Source organism: Oryzias latipes, chromosome 10 (assembly GCF_002234675.1).
Source record: "Oryzias latipes chromosome 10, ASM223467v1".
NCBI classification, from domain to species: Eukaryota; Metazoa; Chordata; class Actinopteri; order Beloniformes; family Adrianichthyidae; genus Oryzias; species Oryzias latipes.
In genome coordinates this window covers 19,801,299-19,822,969 of record NC_019868.2, presented here as the reverse complement: position 1 = coordinate 19,822,969, position 21,671 = coordinate 19,801,299, and the positions used below count along the sequence as shown (strand labels likewise).

General features: G+C 38.6%; 1 protein-coding gene across 2 annotated transcripts; it reads right to left on the bottom strand.

Moving 5' to 3' along the window:
• Window positions 1-5,564: 5,564 nt before the first annotated feature.
• LOC101157787 (tetraspanin-17) lies at window positions 5,565-19,927 on the bottom strand. Of its 2 annotated transcripts, XM_004073392.4 has the most exons (8): window positions 19,274-19,927; window positions 14,546-14,596; window positions 12,382-12,528; window positions 11,481-11,651; window positions 10,697-10,822; window positions 10,472-10,519; window positions 9,125-9,241; window positions 5,565-8,902 (listed from the first exon to the last, which is right to left on the bottom strand). In XM_004073392.4, exons 1-8 carry the CDS (start codon window positions 19,466-19,468, stop codon window positions 8,837-8,839), a joined length of 921 nt encoding a protein of 306 aa, XP_004073440.1. In that variant the 5' UTR covers window positions 19,469-19,927; the 3' UTR covers window positions 5,565-8,836. The 2 variants fall into 2 exon arrangements, with proteins under 2 accessions (XP_004073440.1, XP_020562357.1); XM_020706698.1 differs by lacking the exons at window positions 5,565-8,902; window positions 9,125-9,241; window positions 10,472-10,519; window positions 10,697-10,822 and adding an exon at window positions 11,201-11,395.
• Window positions 19,928-21,671: the final 1,744 nt, after the last annotated feature.

The window sequence follows — 21,671 nt, the reverse complement described above, 5'->3', positions numbered from 1 at the left end:
CATACTCGGAGCTCCTACGGTGTGTGTCAGCCGCTCCCAGCGGCTTTCCATCTCCGCCTGTGCCGCTCTGAAGGAGAGATTTTAACACACCACATGAAAAGCAAAAAAACCGAGTGCCGTCATGTGATGTCTGTTCCTGCAACTTATCTGACGCAGATGTGACGTCACATGCAGCTGAATGGGGGCCTTTGATGGTTGGTAAAGAAAAGCCATCTGTGGGGAGAGCATCCATAAAATCTGTTGCAGTATGTGCCGGGGGGGGGGGCAGGTCTATCTGCTGCCTGGCATGGCATGACCTTTGCCTTCAAGATCCACCTTGGGAATTTTTCCCACTGGTTCTGAGGGTGATTATTCCTACTAGTCATTGGTAACTAATCAGAAGTGTGTTAAAGCATTTTTCACTTATGACTGCAAGGTTCTGGGTGTCATTTCTGTGTGAACCGTAGAAAAGGAATGCCATGCTTTCTAACAAGGCATAACCATATTTGTTTTACAACTCATATTTTTCTTTTTGTTGATGAACAAAATTATGCAGGAATAGTTTTTGGACTTCAGATCATTTGCAGTACTGTATTCTGCCTTCAATTTATCTCAAATAACTTGTGTTTCATGTAAATGATCCTTGCAAAAGCCTTTTAAGGACATTTTTCACTCTTTTCTTTGTGGGGGAGTACACTTATTTTTTATCAGTTGAAAAGAAGAAAGAAGAAAAGACATAGTCTTTGATTTAAATGGCTCCATTGTGCTTTAGAAGTTTGTTTTTGAAGGGTGTGAGGATCAAGGTTATAATAGTTTCGGATTTTTTATTAGTTTTAGTTTTTATTTAGTTTTGAATTTTTGTTTTTAAATTTATTTAGTTTTAATTAGTTTTTAGAGGCTGCTTTACTAGTTTTTATTAGTTTTTATTTTTTGAAATTGCTTCGTTTTAGTTTAGTTTTTATTAGTTTTAGTGTTAGTTTTAGTTTTTTCTTTTTTTTTTTTGTAAATTAGGATATTTGTCAGGTGCATGATTCAAAATCACTAGAATAAGTATTGTATAATAAAAACTCAATCAAAGATACATTTTGAAACACTTATTTTTCAGAGGACACAAGGACAACCATCCTTAAATTAAAATACAACAGCCGATAACAGCATTACGTTATCTGCTCTGGCTTCTTTTTCGGGGGAGGGCGGGTGACAGGCTAGCTTGTCTAGGTACTGTTGATTTGCGTTGTTGTGTGCGCTTTTTAAATGTACTTTTAGATTCGTAGGGTTTTTCCCTTTGAGGAGCGTTCCACAAATGTTGTCTCCTGCTTCCACTACAAGGCACTTACTTTAGTTTTCGACGCTGTTAACTTCAAAAAAGTCCCAAATAGGACTCTCCCGCTTTCTCCCAACTTTTAATGCAGCCATCACGCTCATGTAAATGTCTATGACAACGCTAGCCGGCAGTGTCCGACAGACATCATGTGACGTCACAGACTACGTGATGCCGTAAGGCAGTGTTTTCCAACCAGTGTGCCGCGGGAGATGGCCAAGTGTGCCGTGGGAAATTGCCCTCATTAACTGATCTAAAAACATTTCCCATCTCCAGGATTTTAGCTCTCTGTTCATCCAAACAGGCCCTGATAAAACACTGAGGAGTTAGGAATATAAAAGATCGTAAAATACCTTTTCTTTGCGTTTATTTTATTTTATTAAAGACATTTTGATAAGAATGACGTACCGCGATTCAGCTGCACCTTCGGCTGTATTTTGGAAAAGTCCCGTGTTGGGGGAGTTAATCACGTCATCAGTCTGACCAATCAGAAGTGCTTAAAGTCTTCACTTCCTTGTCCCGATTTAGCTCGTAAAGTCGCTCAGTTCTAACAAAAATACCAGCTAAAGCTCGTCTTTAGCGGTGTAGCTTTCCACAGAATCCGGTATCAGACCGTGGAACAAGTGAACAAAACAATGAAGCTCCGAAAACCGATCTTCGGCCGTTTTATGCACTACATTTCCCATGATGCATTGGGTTGTGAGAGTGACAGCGCAAAAGGAGATCTGTTGTTAAACGTCTTGAAACTAACGAACACACAAACTGTTTTTAAATCTTCTAACTTAACTTTTATTGCATCTTTTAGAAAAAAACAGCTGCAGTTTCCAGCTTTTTCTGTAACAATTATCTCAAAAATGTACGTGAGATTGTGCAGGGGACAGACTATGAGTTTCTCCTTTTTTTAAATTTTTGGATGCTGGTGTGCCGCGGGATTTTTTTTTAAGGTTAAAGTGTGCCGTGGCTCAGAAAAGGTTGAAAAACACTGCCGTAAGGTTCAGATACACAGTAAAACTAGCAGGGTGAAGTAAATAGACTTTATTTCAACCCAAAAGACTTATGTATTAACAAAGACGAAAACAAAGTATTTTTGGGGGTTAATATTAGTTAGTTTCAGTTAGTTTTATACACACAACAAACAGTTTTAGTTAGTTTTCGTTTTTTTAAAAACTCTCGTTTTTATTTTTATTTCAGTTAACGAAAATGTTTTTTCAGTTCTAGTTTTAGTTTTTTCGTTCGTTTTCGTTAACTATACTAACCTTGGTGAGGATTATCTGCTCAGTATAGGCAGGGCTGATAGACATTAACAGATTTTGGTGTTTCGGATGACGCCAGACTGCAGCGCTTAAGGAAAAAATGTAATCACATAAATTTTTATTTAGCAGGTCACAAGTTATTCTCAAGCGTCATTCAAGCCTTAGGTCAAGGCTCAAGAGCTGAACCTTTCTATTTTTTAAAGCATTTTGTTTTCCACAGATCAAGTGTGAAAGTGATTCTGCAACAGTTAAATTTAGAAAGAAATTGCTTAAATGTGTTTTTTATTTCACTTTACATTTAATTATTTCGTTATAGTTTGTTAAAACAATAATATTAGCATATCCTGGTTAACAACTTCCTAATCTAAAGAAAACATAAATCATAATTATAATTGTATAGCTGCGCAGTCGTAGAGAAAACTCTTTGCTGACAGCTGAACTGCACATCTTCCTTTAATGACCACAGAAACGTTTGAAAGGATGTCATCACCTTCTTACTTGCCTTTTTTTTCCCCCACGTTTCTCACGTCTTGATGAAAACCCTGTCTGCTCCGTCTCTCTATGCTCAACTTTTATTTTTTTTACACTGTTTTTACAGCACTATTCCAGCAGCTTACAGGTTTAAGGGATGCATCCAACTCATCTATCTTCATTTTAATTAAAATGGCTTTACAACCTAATACATAATCAAACAAGCACAAAGTACACATAAAACCAAATTAAAATCGATTCCAACTGCTATCCTGGACTTTAGGTTAGAGCCTTATACCAGCACATCAACTCTTGGTTCAGCCATTTGGCATTAACTAATAATTTATATTTTTGACCACTTGACCACATATTTACCAATTTGTTTGTGACTTATAGAGCAACAAAGAAGTGAAGGTGAGTTTGCTGTTCATACACGGAAAAATGAATCATGAGACAGTAAAAAAGAAAATGTGTGGCTCTTTAAGTTATTTTTAAGAATAGATAAGAAATTTCTTTAAAATGAATCAATATTACTTTGAATTGTTCAGGACACGCAAATCATACAATTTGGTTTTAATAACCTTGAAATAAATGAGTTTAAAAAGCCTTGCCTCACAGATACCATTTATGGAATATAACAGCAATGATTCGACTGTTTTGATATTTTGAAACTTTACTGGCAGAACAAATTCTAGAAAACGGCAGATAAAGAGATAACATTAAAATAAAACGACAGTTTTGAATCCTGAAACTAGAGGTCTACTTATCCCTGATTTTTGCTGTGGGTGAGTTGAGGTCAGTGAGACTCTATAAGTGCCTGCATGTGATCTTATTTCACAGAAAAGAAACAGTATTTTACTGCAAACTGCCCTTGGCTTCTTGAGATGCATTTTGTTGATATGATCAATCTCGGCTGAGATAATTCTGATAACATCCTCTGAAACAAAACTACAAGCTCCTAATTCTACATCTAAAACAGATAAGATTCGATCATTTCCTGAGGAACGGAGCCAGACAAGTCATGTGACTTAGTGGGGTGGACACACTGGTGAATGCATAGATTCTGTTTCCTCTGCTGCTTTTATTTGAGTTGCATTTGAAAAAGGAGGTGGAGAAATGTCCAGAAACCATGGAAAGTGGGTATTGGACAGAAATATAAACACCAACACAAATGTGCGCCTTATCTTGAAATCCTGTGCTGTATACATTGACGTGACTAAGGAAGAAACTTGCGTGTGTAATCTAAACTGACATATCGTTGCAGCATCTGATATGACTTCACTCGTGGTAAACCAAAATGCTGAAAGGGGATATGCTGTTCATGCTCGGTTTCACTAACTTAACAGTAGGATAGAGCTTGATTATCAAATGCTTAACTAAAGCATCCCATCCTGAGGCTAAATGACACACAAATTTGTTTTGGACTTTACCACAGCCAAAATCCAACTCGCTGGAGATCAGGTCTTAGTTACGGAGCAACAAGTGGGAAGAAGTCACAGCTGGAACATCTGCTTTGGAGGTTTGAATGCAGTAGGGAGCAGACAAATATACCTAAAACTTCATGGATGAGAAAAGGGGTTATATCTGGTGCTTAATTGTAAATTAGAATAAAAAAAAAAGATCCATGCAAACCTAGATCCAATTAAAGGATAAAAATCTGTAAATCAATAGAATTAAACAGAAGTGCTGGTGTTGCTATAAAAAGCACCGATGTATGCAAACAAGTATAATAATTATTTCAAATGAATAAAGGTCCAGATTCATGCCTGATAAGACCATTTATTGCTCTTCCCTTTGTGGCAAAAAAAAGCAGAAATTAAGACTTCAGGAGCAATGACATTTACATCCATTCAGCTACCCATTCATTGCTTGCAAACTTGCACCAGGTTATCCATCGCCCTGAAACACATCATGCTGGTCAAAGAAAACATCAATAGTCTATTAAGCATTTGAATTCACTCTGTTGATTAATTTCTCTTTTTGATCTCCGTCTTGTTCTGCAGAAGAGTACACAGCGACTGAATGGATTTGTATAGATTGGAGAAGCTCTCCGACAGCACCTAATGGCAGGAGTATAATAAACCCACAGAGCTTTTTACGTGACATTTTTGTGGCTGGAAGGTTTAAAAGATGAGGTCAGAGCGGTTGCATGGCAGTCTCTTTGAAAAATTCTTCTCATTATTTGTCTCCCTCTGTTGGCTAATACCATGTAATAATATCAAATGAAGCACTTTGTGATCGCATAAACCTTGGAATCAGAATCAGAGCACGACTAAAAAATAAGGAACTGGGGGGGAAAAATAAAAGTGCCTGAGAAATCCCAGCTATAACAACGACAAAAAAGTAAGAAAGGAGCAAAAGCTATTTTTTGTGTAACACTTGATTTTCTTGTTTGACAGCATATGTGCAACTCAAATTTAAAGTTAAAAGTTAAAAAGTCTACATGGGTTCTTGCAATCTGAACTACTTAAAGGAAAAATGCACATTTAAATAAGACAATATAAACAACAAAAAAAGCAAAAATGAAGGCCAGTCTCATAGACCCTTTAATACAAGGTTTATTTTTACAGAATTTACAGTGTCACAGACCATACTGATTTACATTTTCACAAAGTATAAACCACAAGATTGGGTAAAATCAAATAAAAGGACATAGTATAGAGCAAGAGAATGGCAGAGAACAAAAAAGAATGCATGCTTAAATACATTTATTGATGCACTGCAGCACAAAAAAACATATTTATGGGGCTTTCTGTGGCAGAAATTTCCATATCCTGCAGCAAATCTGCTGACATGAAACTGCTAAGATATTCTTTTCCTTTTCATTACAGCCTGTTTTACGCTTGAATATACATCAAATGTCAAAGTCTGGGATGAAAATGTCAGCAGAAACACCTGTGGTATTGCTGTTAAATATGCTCCCTAACTCAACTTTTACGCAATTATTTTTTTTTTCTGTGTGCGCATCAAACACACACATTGAGGTAAGATTTGTTTAAAAAAAACTGCAAAAATGAATGAACTTAACGGGATAAAAAAAGTTTTAAACACATTTATAAATAAGGTACATTTGCAGCTGAGAGGTTTTTGGTACCACCTGTAAAACATCCGTGTAGGTCTGCAAACAAGTCGCTCTTCTTTTTTTTTTTTTTTGAAAGCTGCTTCCCAGCCTGTAAAAGTATTTGTGCTGTGCCATCTGACACTGATGCGTTCGTCTATGGTATGCATAACGCTCCGCCAGAGGATTGATTTCAGGTTCCACGGGGGACAGCGGAGACATTAAGGTGTTTCAACCATTGTGACAAAGGACAAAAGCATAAAAATGATTGCTTCTGGCCTTCCTCTACATAAAGGGAATGCACAAGCAGAGTAACCCATACTCCTGTGAGTCACTTCTGCAGAGCCTGCAGCTTACAGTCCTGCCAGACTGCTCCTGCAAATTAACCTGGCATTATTGTTATTATTACCCAAAAGATTGGTGTCATTATAGGCGTGTTTAACCAGAAAGGGTTTTTTGAGGGAGTTGCAGAAGAAATCTCTGGTTTAGCATCCTCAAACACTTCATGACGTGTTACTCAACGTGTAGACAGGTGGGAAAAAAATGATTTGCAACATGTCAACAAATGAGAAACTCAAAAGTAAAAAATATATATATATGAAAATCACTATCTTAGGTAAGAGTTTACAAGGAAATGTTTGACATTTCATCAGTTTTGTCAGATTTACCAGTGGCGCTTGCTCTCTCATTAGACCCAAAGTGCTGAAAGGAACAAGATTCTCCCATTTATATACATCCACTTGAAGCAGAACAAGTCATTAAGTCACCGTCACTCCCTTGCAGAGGCATAGTGTTCCGCCGGCAATACCCGGTCGAGCACACGCGACGCCCAGACTCAGATGACTGCTGTTCTGCCTCGTTTCTTTCCCCCGGTTTAAAAATACATCAGTGTGGCTGGCTGTGAAACAGATGCACTCTGATCAGGTGGCATTTTTGAAGAGGGAACACGTGGGTGACACGCATGCTGGATGATCATAAGGTGTTAGCGGGGGAACTTTATATTTACTCTACAGGGAAAAAGTTTTGGCACGCTCCTCACAAAACATGAATCTTTTTCTTTTTTCCTGTGCTTGATGTGCACGTGCTGCTTCAAAGACGCCTGTCTGTGCGTGAACATGCAGACCCGCGTGCATTCAAGCAAATCTGTGTGAAATCCTGCTTATGCTACGTTCTTGGATGGGACTGCTGGAAGCAGAGGTGATGCTGCAAAAGTACCAAACGATACACATAACACCAACTTCATCCACTTGTGAAAATAAATGCTTCGGCAGGCTGAAAAAAAACATTGTTAAAAGTTTAAAAATTATTTAAAAAAAAATACATTTTCTTAGCCTAAAAGCTACGTTTTTACCAACGAAAATATCTATGTTAGCACGGTTACTGCAATGTCACATATAAAAGCAGCATTTGTGTAGTGTTGCAGCTGTTGCCAGGGCAACAGGAGGCATCCTTTGAAACCTGTTTTAAGCTCATGCAAAAAGAGACAACGCTGAACTAAAGATAAAACAACATATTTAATTCCTCTGTTTAACTGGCACTTTTAACACAAACGGACAAAAGAAAAATCACATTTATAATACCTATGAATGCTAGTGTCATTTTTGTACATTTTGGAAAAGCAGCCTGACAAAATGTAGTCAGTTGGGCTGGTGGCCAGCCGACCTTATTTGGTCTCTGTAAGGACTGCGAACATGGACATTCAGAACCCATTTGGCCGTTGACCGTAGGAGTCCGAGGTAAAACAAGTGCCTGGCAAAAAATAAAAACGTATGCATGAATCATAAGACACAAATTGAAGTGTGAACAGAGAGATTTTCTTTTTTTAAACTCTGCAGAAATCACACGGTAAGACAGGTGTGGTAACATGCATCAAGTAAAAAAAGGCCTCAAACGAGCGATCCCGTGTGCCAGAGGGATACTCGGATTAAAACTCAAACAATCAGCATCTTGAAACGGTTTAAACTGAACTGACCTACAATCCTAATCTCAGCGGGGCATTTCCGTACAAGACCAGCCAAAATCTGTCAAAACCACTAAAGGCCAAACAGGTTGACTTTTAATGAACTGCCACTGTTTCTGCATAAAGTTGCTCCACTCCAATTCAATAGATATGATTTCAACTTGTGGCAGAAAGGGAACATTTTCAGCCAAACCCTGAGGAGAGGGGGGGGGTCGGGAATGGTGTTAGGATAAGCAAAGACACAAAACATTAATGGCACTTAACAATTCAAACCATATTTCCTGCAATGGCGTAAAGATTAAAAAAAAATAAGAGTTTTCAAGGTCCGCAACGAATCGAGGGGAAAAATGATGACACTCTGGGTCAGCCACACAGCATCCTCTGGAGCAGGATGTGGGAACTAAAGTGTAAACCAACCGGCTCTGTGATGACTGACCTAAAAGGGAAACATGCTGTCACTTCTTCCTCCATAGTTCACTTTTATCCATGGCTTCCAGTCTTCCGTCTCACTGAGGTCCTTGTGCAACTGCGTGCCTTGAACATACATTTGTCCACAGGGTAATATCAAAAAGAAATTTTTAAAAATAAGGACAGTTCGGTAACATTTGGATGAACATCCCAGTTGTTTTGGTCAACGTGACATTTTTGCTCCGCGCTTTAAAGCTCCACTGACGGGCGGGAAAGTGAACTCTGCCCGTGTGCACGCATGAGAACATGCTTGGCTCAGCTGTTAATCCTCAGCTGGACGGGCCGTTGGCGAGCAGTTTTGACCTTGCAAGAGTTCACTTCTTTTGTCACCAGTTGGCTTTGACGGTTTTGATGTCACTCACCAAGTTTTGAGCAAGGCAAATACCAAATATCTGAAGAAAAATAAAGAAAGAAATAGTTTATAAAGACATTAAAGATTTTATGAATATGACATAAAATGCTGCAATGCATGATTTGCTTTCTTTATGTTGCTTCTTTACTCCACTAAGTGGCAGTGATGATACATAATCACAGCACAGTTGTAGTGCCAGTTCCATTACATGAACCAGATGTTACAGAGAAAAACAATCGACAAACAAGCGAGCAAACGTCACCTGTAAAAGTGCAATTCCCACAAATATCCCGGCTACTAAAATTAGGTTGTCCTGGAGCCACTTCTCAAACTGCCCCACGCAGCCTTTGGTGTGGATAAAAGGCTGCCGCTCCAGATCCTTTTTCCGAAAAAAAAAAAGAAAGAAACAAAAGATCACATTTTAAACACTGATAAAGGTGGAATGATCACATCAGCCAGGACACGGTGGGCCTTCTGAATTACTGCAGCAAACATCTGAACTTTCACCTGTGACTAATGCTGGGCAAAACAAACAGAAAGCCCACTGACTGCTTAACGAGAAACTGCACAGAGCTGAGTCATACAGAAGGATTTCAGTATGCCAAAGTCTGAGTATTATGGAAAATACCAAAGAAGTGTTTACAATGAACCGCCTGTCTGGATGAAATAAACAGGATATTTCCCTTAACTAGAAAGATGACTGTTTTGAGTTGTGATGATTGACTGAGTCCAGCAACCAAGAACGTGTAATTTACGGCTAAAAGCACCGAGAGGGGGACAAGAAAGGGCGTCTTTTACACAATGCTTTCTTTGTCAAGCCAACCAGGCAATCTCTTTGTTCTCTTGCAATCCCTGAAAGCCAGCTTTCAGCCAATGAGAAGTAAAGAGGGTCTCCTGGTAGCCAATAAAAAACAAAAAAAGCCAGGAACATGTTGTTGTTCTGGCTGTGAACTTCCTCTGAAGCCATTCGAGCTCTCTGCCTTTGTTGTGCCTCTGTCCTCCATATGTCTCCAGCTCTTCCTCTTTCCCACCCTGAACTTCCCTGGATGGGCTTCCACAGGAAGTCATGGAGCCTCACTGATAGCTTCAAAACTTAAAGCATATCAGGACAGCAGTACGGGGAAATTAATTCACACCAACACTGTGGCAGGTAGTTAGTTTGCTGTACTGCGGTTCGCCTAGCAACAGCAATCTTTTTGACTGCAGTGCAGCGAGTTGTGAGCACCACACCCACACAAAGAGGAAAAGGGAACAGACTGGTATAACCCACTGAGTAGCCAATTACAGAGTGTAGTAAGGCTGCTCTCTGGGCTAAAACAGGAGCTTAATTATCCCCGTTAGAGGAACAATCTGTTATTAAAGCAAGGAGTTTTGCAGAACAGTCTGTGCGCCACATAACCATGTTCGTATCCAGTACCTGCTTTTGAGCTGTTGACTTTATGTTGAGTAAATTCTTGGTGTTTTTCTTTTTTTTTTTGTAGTTACTGTGTAACCAATAATGTTTCCAGTTAGGAGCAACTTAGAAAAAGTCAGCGTTCACTATTCTGAGGCATGTCAGGGGTGTGGAAGAGTAAAAAATATGTTCAAATGACAGGTTGAAGATACAAACCGTTAATCGGCGGACATCATAACCGCACTGTGTGTTGATCACATCCTCCTGCAAAGAGTAGATGCATTTTTATATTAAATGTTTGCTTAAACTAAAGGGACTGGAGTGAGTTTGTAAAATAAATAAATAAATACCTTTAACAGTATCCTTAATTTGAACACTGCAATAAATAAGTGGTAAGCTAGCCCTATTTAACATTTCAAAAAGGGGTAATGGGCGACTCACGGCTGGATCTTTGACGCAACAGGAGAAGGGGACTCCACAGCGCTCCCTGCTGGGATTGCTGTTAGTGCAGTTGAAGTACATGTTGAGGTTCCAGTCATCAGGTCCATGAGCTCCACAGCATGACCACTGAGATGGAACAGCAAACGACGGATTAAACTCTGGCTCACAGACAGAACGACCTTCGACCCCCGCCATCTAAGAGCCTCAGACACTGCTCAGGTCAGCGCTGCAGCGCTGCTGGATGGCGTTTACCGAGGCCGCTGAAGGCTGCAGATGAGACTCAGCTGGTGTGCCGACGGTAGGTCTAATCTCATTTAGAGGAGCCTCATGACAGACTCCCGTGTTTATACACAAGAGTCAATTATCATTTGTATAATTGCATAATCATTTAAAGTTAGGAGGCAAAATTAAACCATGATTCAGTGCAGTTCCTGTAAACCAAAAGGTTAAAAAAATGCAGTTTCCTCAAAAAAGAAACAGACATTACAACACAAAAAAAATAAATGTTTTTTTTCTTTTTTATTTACTTTTATTTATCCCACAATGGGGAAATTCTTCTCCGCATTTTGCCCATCCCCTGGGGGGGTGGTGAGCTGCAGGCTGGCCGCGCTCGGGGGGCAACAGCTGGCTGAGGAGGGCGGGGATTGATCCGCCCAACCCTTCTGTTTTTGGACGACCTGCTCTACCGCCTGAGCTAAACTGCCGCCCAAAGTTTAGATTCAGTTTAGCAGTTCAAGGAGATTCAGATTTCACAAGCATTACTGTCATGCATGTGGTGACTCACATATTCCTGGGCAAAGTCGATGAGGTTCTGCAAGTCGATGTCATCGCGATAGGCCTTAACATTATTGTTGATGAAAAGGTTTAGCTGATCCTTGATCCAGTCCTTAAAGACATAGGCCAGGATCCCTGTAGTCAGCTCCAAGAAGAAGATCAAACCCAGGAACACGGAAAACTGGAGAGTACAAAACAAACACAAGCATGAGCACACAAAAGCCCTGAACAACAAGACGTACACACCCAAAAACTTCCTTCCTTTTATTTTCAAGTCTCTTGAACATAACAAGTAAGAATGCTTTTAGAGACAAGTCCCTGTTAGAATATTTTTGTGCGCCTCACCCTAACTTGATAAGTGAGAATGCAGCAACAAAAAAAAGAAAGACAAAAAACTCCCACAGGTGCAGTTACATTATCCATTTACAGTAAATGCAGGAGACAAGATGGGTGATAAATGTACGAAAACCACATTAGCTTCTCACTCTGACGCCTGACTCATTGCTGCTAATGGACATCTGCTGGAGTTAATAACCACTCAGAAATGCAGCCAGCAATGAGGCCCATTTGTCCACGTCAGTGACAATTTGTTGTCAATACAAACCCCAAAACCAAATAAACCACCTAAAAAGGTACAGGCTTTGGGTTTAAAAAAAACAAAAATAATAATAATTCCCTACTCTTTGTCTTCAAAAAGCAGAATGAAAATGCTTGAGATTAAAAAAAAAAAAAAAAAATAAATAATCACACGTTTGTCTGAGCACCACAGGGCTCCAACACATTAATGCAGCCAAAGCATTCAACTATAACGATTCTAACTGGCACATGCTGCACCAGTAGTCTTGCCTCTGGCACCAACTGCAAATATAAGGAGTGTCAAGTGGAGTTTGCACTGCCAGGCGTTGACTTACAAATTTAAGCAGCACTGTGTTCTCTCTGAGAGCTCCAATACAGCCAGCGAAGCCAAGGATGAACATGACTCCTCCCACCACGATGAAAAGCCACACTGGGTCCAAACCCCCCAGATCTGTGATTGATGAAATATTGGACAGCACGCCCTGGGGAAAAGACGGAAGGCATTTATGTACATTTCATATAGAATACTTCCTAACTCTGGAAGTATAGGAGATGTCGCCATCAACACCTAAATAGGACGCATTCTTCGACATAACGTAACCATTTCCACCAGTGATGAGCAACTCCAGTGAGGGTAGTATTCCTGCATGATTTCCTAACATACCCTGCTCTGGCATGTTCTAATTGGCTGGACACACCTGAACAAGGTAGTCAGTCATAAGTGGGGTTATTTGGATATTATGCAGAGACACTGGCCCTTGAGGCCTGGAGTTGCCCCTGGCTTACGCAATTGACGTGAATCAGCCGATTCTGGCCAGGAGAAAAGCGGCTTTTCATATCGGCTTTGCACCGATACCCAACACATTACTAATAGAGTATTGCTTTACGGTGCAAAGCAGCTATTCTCAGCGTCAGAATCAGCTGATTTACGTTGATTGCGTAAACATTTCACTGCTGTAAAGTGTTGCGTAACGGCAGAAAGCTGCTTTTGTCCGCTTCAGAATCCACTGGAGTTCCGTGAATTGCATAAACGGTTGAGGGGTTCCAGTAAGTAAAAGAATGTCAACGCTGGAGTTAAAGCTCCAGAGTAAAAGTCCTACAGTAAACAAAAGGTACTATTGAAAAATAATTGTGATTTAAAGAATGTAATAAATGTCACAACTAACCAACAGACCTGTGCAGGCAGAGAGAAAAAAAAACAATTTCTTACATTTAATATGAAAGTCTGCGGCTGTGTTATAAAATAACCTCCTAACTCTCAAAAAAAAGCCCGTAATTGAGCTTTTCCCCTTATTCAAATTTGTGTACTTGATCTGGAAAATACAAAAGAAAGAAAACTATAAACACTCTATACATATTTCCATGGCCCTAATGGCACACGCTGTCTTCATTTTGAATTTTAGACCCTGAAACAATTCTGTAGTTGGGCTGAAAGCAAGTGGCTTGAAACTAATCACATTAGTCACTGAGACCAGTTCACCATTACTCTTTTTGAGCAGCCGCTATTTGTCATTCGGCTTAATCTCGATAAATTATTCACACAGTTCCACAAAGGTACTCCAGCACAGGCCAATTTGTGCACAGTTCATGACCAGATGCTACTAATCAGTAATGTCTGGACGTGAACTCAGTCGGATATGAATGCCTGCAGCAAATGCAGCGTGTACTGAAGTGGCTGGTACAGTTTCTGGCTAATTAATAAACAAATTGATGGTTAACTCAATTGAAAGGTGTTTTGTAAGAGGCCATCACTCTGCGTTAAGAAGACTTTAATTACCTGCAAGTCTTGTCTTGGGTGTCAATAATTAAAACAAAAAAACTTATTTTACAAATATAGAAAGATATTCTTGCCATGTAACTCGCCATTTGCAGACCAATTGAGTGTTGTTTGACATTAGTCTAACATAGGTGAGCAAACAGATGAGAGCTAAAGGGCTTCTCGAGTTGGACAGATTTTACTGTCACATTAGGGGGCTATGGAACTTCAGACATACGAGGAGTATATTTGTATAAACCCCTTTTGTATTTGAGACTAAACGTTATTTATAATAATTATGCTTTTATACATTTCTTGTTGGAGTGGACAGGAGAGAGAAGAGAGAAGGAGAGGTGGCATCTTAACAGAGGGGAGTAGGAAGGGTGAAGAGTGGGTTGGGTTTTATTATAATATTGTGTGGGTTTTTTTTTTCTTTTTTCTTTTAAATGTAAAAGCTCTTCCAGTCGCGCAATGTATGTGAAGCGCTTTTTTGTATGATTTGATTTCATGGGGGATAAGGGTACAACAGAAAGGTGAGAAAGGAGAGGTAGAAACAGTTACTTCTATTTAACTCGTTTTGTGAGACATAATACAATTTTTTTGATACAAAGTGGAAGAGAAATTGCAACCACTTCATCAAGAAGTAATGCTTCTACTGAAGGCTGTCATGAAATCATTGCGTGTTTGAGAGAATCAAGTTCATTTTCCACAGAATGTTGACCCATGCATGTGTTTATACATACCTTCTCCGCCCATGCCCACAGGCCAATGCTCAAGAATGCTGCTCCTAGTAACTGTCAAACAAAGCACACAGAAGTGGCTCTCAGACTTACAGACACCAACATAACCATCGTTGTCCCTAAAAACCATGATTAAAAAATCATAAAAATAGTCAAATAAAAAGTCCCAAAGAAGAGAAAACAGATACATGGCTGGGGGAGCGTAGATGGAGCAGCATGTCAAGTAAGAAAAAGAAAAACTCGGGAAATATAATTATGTTATAATTTCAACACAGATCAAGTTTAAAAAGTACACCAAGAAAGAAACTTTTGCTGCCATTTGTCTGATTTTACAGTGGAAAACGGATGTGGGTCTTTAGAGTTTTAGCAAATGTCTGCAGAAACACAAAACAAAACTACTCCATGCCAAGTCATATCTTTCAACAAAAATAACAGCAAGGCTTACATATGAAGCAAAAATTGATTATAATCGATTTATTCCATTTAGATTTTTTTTTCTAATTGTATAGGTCAATTCAAGTCAATTAACAACTTGCCTCGGCCTGATCAATCTAGTTGGAAAAATCAATTACAGTAATACTTATAACACACACCAGTGGAGTTTTTGTTTGTTTTGTTTTTTCAATTCAAAAGACTTCAGACACGCAGGCTACCTGCTTGAGATAACGTGGATGTCGATGGACCTCTTCAGTTCTGGCTTACACACTGTTGCCAGATATATCAAGTGTCTCCTATTTCTGACCCAACGAGTTATATTCCCTTTAGGATTTTGGCTCAAAAAATGGGTTTGACCCATGCATGGATGCACTTAATCTATCGTTTTAAAAACAACTAAATTACAACAATTAAATTGAAAAGCTCGTCTTTTTTTCTTTGTCTTTTTTTGGCTGAATGCCCAAATGCAAGCATGATAAGTAACACTTTCAAAAGGGCACAATGAAACTGGATTCAAGAAAGATTTTTAAAATATTGTTTACAAACTTTCATTAGGGTATTTGGTCAAAATGCGTTATTCTGTTTGTGGGAAGCTAAACAACATGCAACACAATGTATGTAAATCAACACAATGTTCACATTATGTGAGCTTATGAATTTCACCTAAATAACACACTTATTTAGATTAACTCTACAACTGTTCAACCTGAATCAGCTGATTGTGACAGAGAAAAGCAGCTTTTCATTTCTGCTTTGCATCGATATGCAACACATTACTAAAGTGTTCCACTTCTCTCTGTCAGAATCAGCTGATTTCTGTTGATTGTGTAAGTACATCAAATATGTTGCAGATCAGCACAAGGCTGCTATTCTCCGCTTCAGAATCTGCTAGAATTGCGTTAATTGCGTAAACAGTCGAAGGGTTGTGGTTGTCGAATGAATGTCAACACTGGAGCTAAACGTGTTTAAGGGTTAAACAAAAATTATTCCAGAGATTGTTTTGAAATAATCTAGGAGTTACTATGACCACAGCTCTCACAGTGAACAAACTTCACACAATGGAGTGTGCAACACCAAGTGGCACTTCAAGATGTCACACTTCAAGCTCGATGCATCACCATTAATATCCCATGGAGAAAGAAAACTAAAAAGAAAGCTTCCACGTCTGGTAGCTGCCTTCCAATTACTTGTGTGTACTAATGTTTATGTTTTGTCCAGCTTTTACAGAGATAAGATTGAAGTAACCTTAAAGCTAACAATGCTGTCTTGTTACCCAGCAACTTGCATGTTTCTCTGTGCTTTTTCCCCTCTTATTTGCAAACCAAATGCCCCTCTCAGGACAATAAGGATAGGATTATATTGACTTTTGCTGAACGGATTCACTGAAAGCTGTGTGCCCACACCTTTTAACAGTTCTAACAGTACCTGCATTGTTAGGAACTATTCCCATGAGTGTAATGGGAACTACAAGACTGGTACAGAGGTAAGTGTGTGAAAGTAAAACACACCAACTGAGCTTGAAAAGCACAAACCCAGGTTTTCATGCTTTGTTCTTTGTAAATAAAAGAAGAAGAAAAAAACACTTCAATTTTCTGATTATCAATCGAATTGTGTGAACTATTAGCATTTAATAAATATCCTCTTTTCTTTTGTAGATTTATATTTTCTTATAACTTTGGCTTCAAAATTCACAATAAAAGGATACATTGGTTGCCTTCCACTAGAGATTTTCAGACAATTCCCACAAATAGAGGCACACGAGATGTATAGAAAAACGTGTCCCATCTATCAGCGGGCGAGGAGCGGGCTACTTTCTGTGTGGGTCAAGGGTTCATAATGGGGCCAAAAGAGACAAATAATAAAACCATCCACGCCTACTCCCACCGTACAGACAAAAGCTCACGTCTAGCCTCATCACTAATTTAATTGTGGGGATAATAGGAACGGCCCAGAGGTTAAGACCAAACGCTTCAGAGTGAAGGAATGTCTAAGTCTTTTTCGAATTCTTGCAAAAGTAATGTCTAATGGTTTGATTAGAAAAGATAAAACTCAAGGAGATAAAGCCTTAATGGTAAAATGGGATTTGTTGCCAAATCCAAACTCTTTTTGTGAGTTTTTAAATCTGTGATTGAAGTTATTGTACTTACCAAAAATGAAAACAAAAACCTAATAATTTGCAAGCAACCAATACGGTCTAACAAGCGCTTAGTTCTGCAGCATGCTTGAACTGTAACACATTCCAACTGCTGATGGAGAATGTGTTATGAATGAAATGAGAATGTGAAGAGTGTGTCTATTCGTGGACTGGAAGAAGGTGTGCTGTTTTTGACAGTCGACAGCAGGCTGTGGAGGCGACAGATCCGGGCAGAAACATAGCACCAGCTTTAACGTGTTCATTTTGATCGCGGTATTTCTGAACGTTCGTGGATTGACATCAACTTTTTGTGACACTGCCAGGCTTGACAGACTCGGACAAAAAAGTTAATTTTGGCAAAGTCAAAAAATCTGTCTGTGAAAAGGCACCGGCGGCATGTGTGTGGAATCCGGTTTGGCAGCATATAGACACATGCTCGTCTTCTAAATAACGGACAAAAGTCAGCAAGCTGGAGCTTGCTCAGTTTTTCAACGGAAAAGACAAGAGATGACTACAACATGACTGTGTGATTAAACATTTCCTGGTTTACTTTTGGGGGGGAAATGAGGCAAAAATGAGGCAAATTGTGAAACATAATTCATTTCCAAACTTGGGATTCTGTAACGTTACTTCAGATTTCATCAACCAATTTTAAAAAGGCATAGAAGAATAAGAAATCCGTCTTTATGCATTATTAAAGACCCACTCCGATGAAAGTTGTGGCATGTGGCATTTTTCTAATGAAGAAATTAAGAAAATTAAGTTTCTATTTCTCTGGTTTTTTTTGTTAAAATCCTTGTAAACCAGTAGCAGACAACAAATACAGTTAGGAAAAACTAGGTGTTAGTTACACAGAAAATACACAAGGCAGGCCACAGGCTTCGTGCCCTGCTCTATTCTGATGCATCCACTTGCAGGCAAAGGACGTTTTCATTTTCCTCATCTGAGCTGGCATTTCCTCAAAACTGTTCGGCTGGATAGCTACAATGTTTCTAGCTCTTTTTGTCGCACCAGTAATGTTAGCCTGGGGTTGAGAGCTAGCGAGAGTCTAAACAAATGGATACTGGGAAGTAGGGGCGGGCTTACTCTGTGCCAACAGATCCAAAACTCAGAAGTGAAATTCTAAAAAAACGCTGATGCTCCGCAGAAACCAAGACCTAGAAAACTACACATTTTTATATTTTGGCTAAAAACGACGTAAACATAATGAACAGACACTGGGAACAATTTTACAACAGATCAAAAGATAATTGGAGTTGGACTTGAAGTTAAACTGAAACAAACCTAAAGAAAATCATAAAAGATCCGCACACTATTGTTTCCCCATATCATCCTTCTTTGAGCGCGTTTGCAAGAGAAGAAGGAACGCTATCCAGTAAACTCAAGGCACTGAAGGCGCAGAGACTTTGAAAAGCAGGCTTTCAAAGAGAAGGGCTGGGTAGCATTAAAGTTGCTGCGTGGCCTTTTCCTGGCAACTGTGTGTGGGAAGACCCTCTGGGGCAGACGTGCACACAATTCCTTCACCCACAGACAATCACACCACACCAGCAGCACAGAAGCAGCAACAGGGAGGGGTACAGGAGGGCAAATGGAGAAACGTTTCTTCTGTTGGAGTTGTACAAGAGGTGTAGGAGAAGTTGCCACAAAACAACAAAACTAAAAACAAGAACCATGTTAACGCAAAGCTACACATCTGGCCTTGTTTTAATAGGAACAACACAAACAAAAACCACACATTTATTTACTTATTAACTATTCTGATGTTCATGAGTGGTAATTTGCATGTTAAATGGTGTTATTAATCATAATTATTCGTGCATAAACAAAGCACGATTTTAAAGGTAAGGTGGTGTGAAAACTTGTGTTCTTTTAAACAATATTTCTAAGGGTTTCCACACTTGGAATATTACTTTCTAACAAAAACAACAACTATTTTAAAGCCTATTTAATAGAATACAACAATCGTGTAATCAGGAGATAAATGAGGGTAACCAAAACGTTGATTTTAATTATCATTTTTAAACCTAAAATGATTATTTCGAGATTTAGTGTCGTAAAATTGAAACCTCTGCCAACAGCAACAGTGCTAGCGTGTTTCCAGCAGAGTAATGTTTTTTCCTGACAGGAAAAAAAAACAACTGTCACACTATGGACTTACTTACCCAGAATATAATGTTGAATCCGAATAAAATGTATTTTACGCAGCAGCTGACTTCGGTTCCTTTAAAGTGGCGACGTTTTCTGCTCATTCTTCCTGGGATGGTGGTGGCTGTCTGCGAAGCTAGGCAACTACTGGGATGGGGACTCTGAAAAGCTGCGGCTAAGGGACTTCTGTATTCCAAGTTCGAGGTCTCCATCAGCTAAACAAACTTCCTCTGCTTTATCACCGGGTGTACTTCGAAAACACACATAAGTAGCGAATTATCTTCTCCTCGCGCTGACCATTGGCAAGCTAGGCCAGCTAACTCGCAACTTTAAGTTAGCATTAGCTGCTAATAACAACAAATCCCGGGACGCCGAAGTGGACGGCACCGAAATCCATCTGCTTTCCCGCCGATACCTTAGCGAACGGTTGTTGATTTCGCCGCGAGCACCGGCGAGACGGTTTAAAGCTGGTGGCTTTTCATCTTAACAGCCATTCCGCTGTCTCTGTTAGCGCATATTTGCGTCTTTCTCCCGGTTTGTGTGGGAGCCGCCGCTGTCAAAAGACGAGAACCACTGCTGCCCTGGTGATCGCCCTTTTCACCTCGAGAGCGGCCTCTTGTGTCCCACGTTTACACTTTATGCTCCAGAGTTAAAACCATTTAAAAAATATATATTTATTTTCAAAAAAAATGCTGGAATAATTTTGCTACATTGACTTTCAACGTGATGATAAAGAAAGATAAGTTATTGTTTTCTTGGGAAGCGCGACGATTTATTTGTTTGTTTGTTTGTTTATTATAGAGGATCGATCGTCAGTTATCTTTTTCCCTAATCCCAGGGAATTCAATTGCCGTTCATCTCCACCTCCTCTGCAAATCTCATTTGTTTAATAGTGTAAAGCATGTCATGTTCTACTTATCCTAATCCTAATAAAGGAGATTATTGTCAGATTATGTCAGATTTCTAAATTCATTCAAGCTAAAGTTAGTTTTTAAAATGCTTTTATTACATTTACTTATCTTAAACCTTTTGCACATATTTAAAAAGACATAATTACATAATTATTTAGTTAATTAATTAGTTTTGGTACTTTTAATGGAAACAATTCCTTACTTTCAATGAGAAAAAAAGTACATAATATGAAAAAGGTCAAATAATGCCTGTTTTGATCAAAGCGAGCAACAGTGTCATCTCCCTTCTGTTAACCATACTGCTAACTGATATTTTAAGCAGGATTTTAATTCTTTCTTTAGATATTTTTTCAGGTTTTACGTTGTTTCCAAGCTTTTCTCAAAACCAGCACAGTCGACGATTCTTTGTCTCATTAAGATCTAGGGTATAAAGAAATTATTGATAAAATGAGTCTGAATCCTGTTGCTCCAAAGTCTTGACAATAAAAAAAAAACTTGACATCAAAAAAATTGTACCAAAATCTTATTCTCATTCTGTTCACATTTGTTCTGAAATGAGTCATTTCTGATTATTAATTACAGTTTGTCACTGTAATCTAAATTAACAATAATTAGTGACGTAAGAACTCAAAAAAACAACAACAATTGCCAAGAAATAGCAAGACAAAACGTATTGGGCTTTTTAACATTTCATTTTAAGTAAATATTTCTAACAGTTAGTTTAAATAAATCTTTTTTCCCTTTGAGAATGCACATGTGGAACCTTATCGATTTAAAATTTAGAATCTTGTAAGATTTGTTGTTAAATAAAAAGGATTTGCAGCATGAATAGAAAATGTCACTACTTTCTAATTCTTTTCTTCTTGATTTTGATTTGATTTTTGATTTTATTGATTTATTTCAAGCATTGTAGTCAAAGCAATAAAGAATTTACACATATTTATCAAACTCATTACAGGAATGATGAAATGCATAGTTTAAAAAGACAGAAAACAAAACCAAAATGTCACTTAAATCACATATGCTTAATTAAATACAGTGATAATTAACTGAGGTATAAGTAGAGTTTGATTTATTGCTTGAAAAGGAGTCGGAAGAAGCAAGCTTATATAATCCCACCCCTCTTAAGATCAGTGTAATTTTCCTATTTTTAGGCTACCTCTTGTTGCTGTGCACACACAATTAATTTTTTATTTGTGTTTTCTTTTGTCTTCCAATTACTGTTTGTGTTTTTTGTAAGTATAACTATTTTCTCATGTTAAAGCAATAATCTCATGTAAAGTAGGAACCAATAAAACATTAAAACTTCTGTCTGAAGTCCTACAGATGGCAGTCTAGGAACCTGTGATAAGTGAGGCTTTATAGTTTCTATTTCATCTCTTGGTCCTGCTGTTCATGATTGTGCCACTCCCCAAACTGTTGCGCTGTCATTGACACTTTACATATCATGGTAAATATGATAATGATAAAATATATATATTTTTTTAAATTGAAATTTCCAAAT